Raw genomic sequence first — 265 nt, 5'->3', positions numbered from 1 at the left:
GCGCGGCCCCCCTGCCCGCCTCACCTTCTCCTGTGCCGGCTTCTGGTGCGCCAGCAGCTTGTAGATGTTCCAGTTGTTCTCGAAGCTCCTGCAAGGCCCCCGGGGTGTGCAGGAGCCGCTGCTTTCCCCCCAATCCCAGCACGCCCCACAGGGATGTCTCCCCCCATCCCACTCCTCACCTCCCACGGAGCTGGATGGCCTCCTCAAACCTCTTCTCATCCATGGCCTTCTGCACGTCCTTCGTCTTGGGGAGGGGAGGGACCAA

General features: G+C 64.9%; 1 protein-coding gene across 1 annotated transcript in view; it reads right to left on the bottom strand.

Annotated features, from left to right (window-relative positions):
• Positions 1-250, bottom strand: part of LOC104517395 (ATP-dependent 6-phosphofructokinase, liver type) — a gene marked incomplete at its 5' end in the record, with an annotated part of 2,733 nt that extends 2,483 nt beyond the window's left edge. The window contains 2 exons of the mRNA XM_010162037.1: positions 25-88; positions 180-250. Coding sequence (XP_010160339.1) covers positions 25-88; positions 180-250 — 135 coding nt within the window. The remainder of the gene's footprint in view (positions 1-24; positions 89-179) is intronic.
• Positions 251-265: the final 15 nt, after the last annotated feature.

Source organism: Eurypyga helias, unplaced genomic scaffold (genome assembly GCF_000690775.1).
Source record: "Eurypyga helias isolate BGI_N326 unplaced genomic scaffold, ASM69077v1 scaffold20372, whole genome shotgun sequence".
Classification (NCBI taxonomy): Eukaryota; Metazoa; Chordata; class Aves; order Eurypygiformes; family Eurypygidae; genus Eurypyga; species Eurypyga helias.
This window is presented reverse-complemented; position numbering and strand designations above follow the sequence as displayed.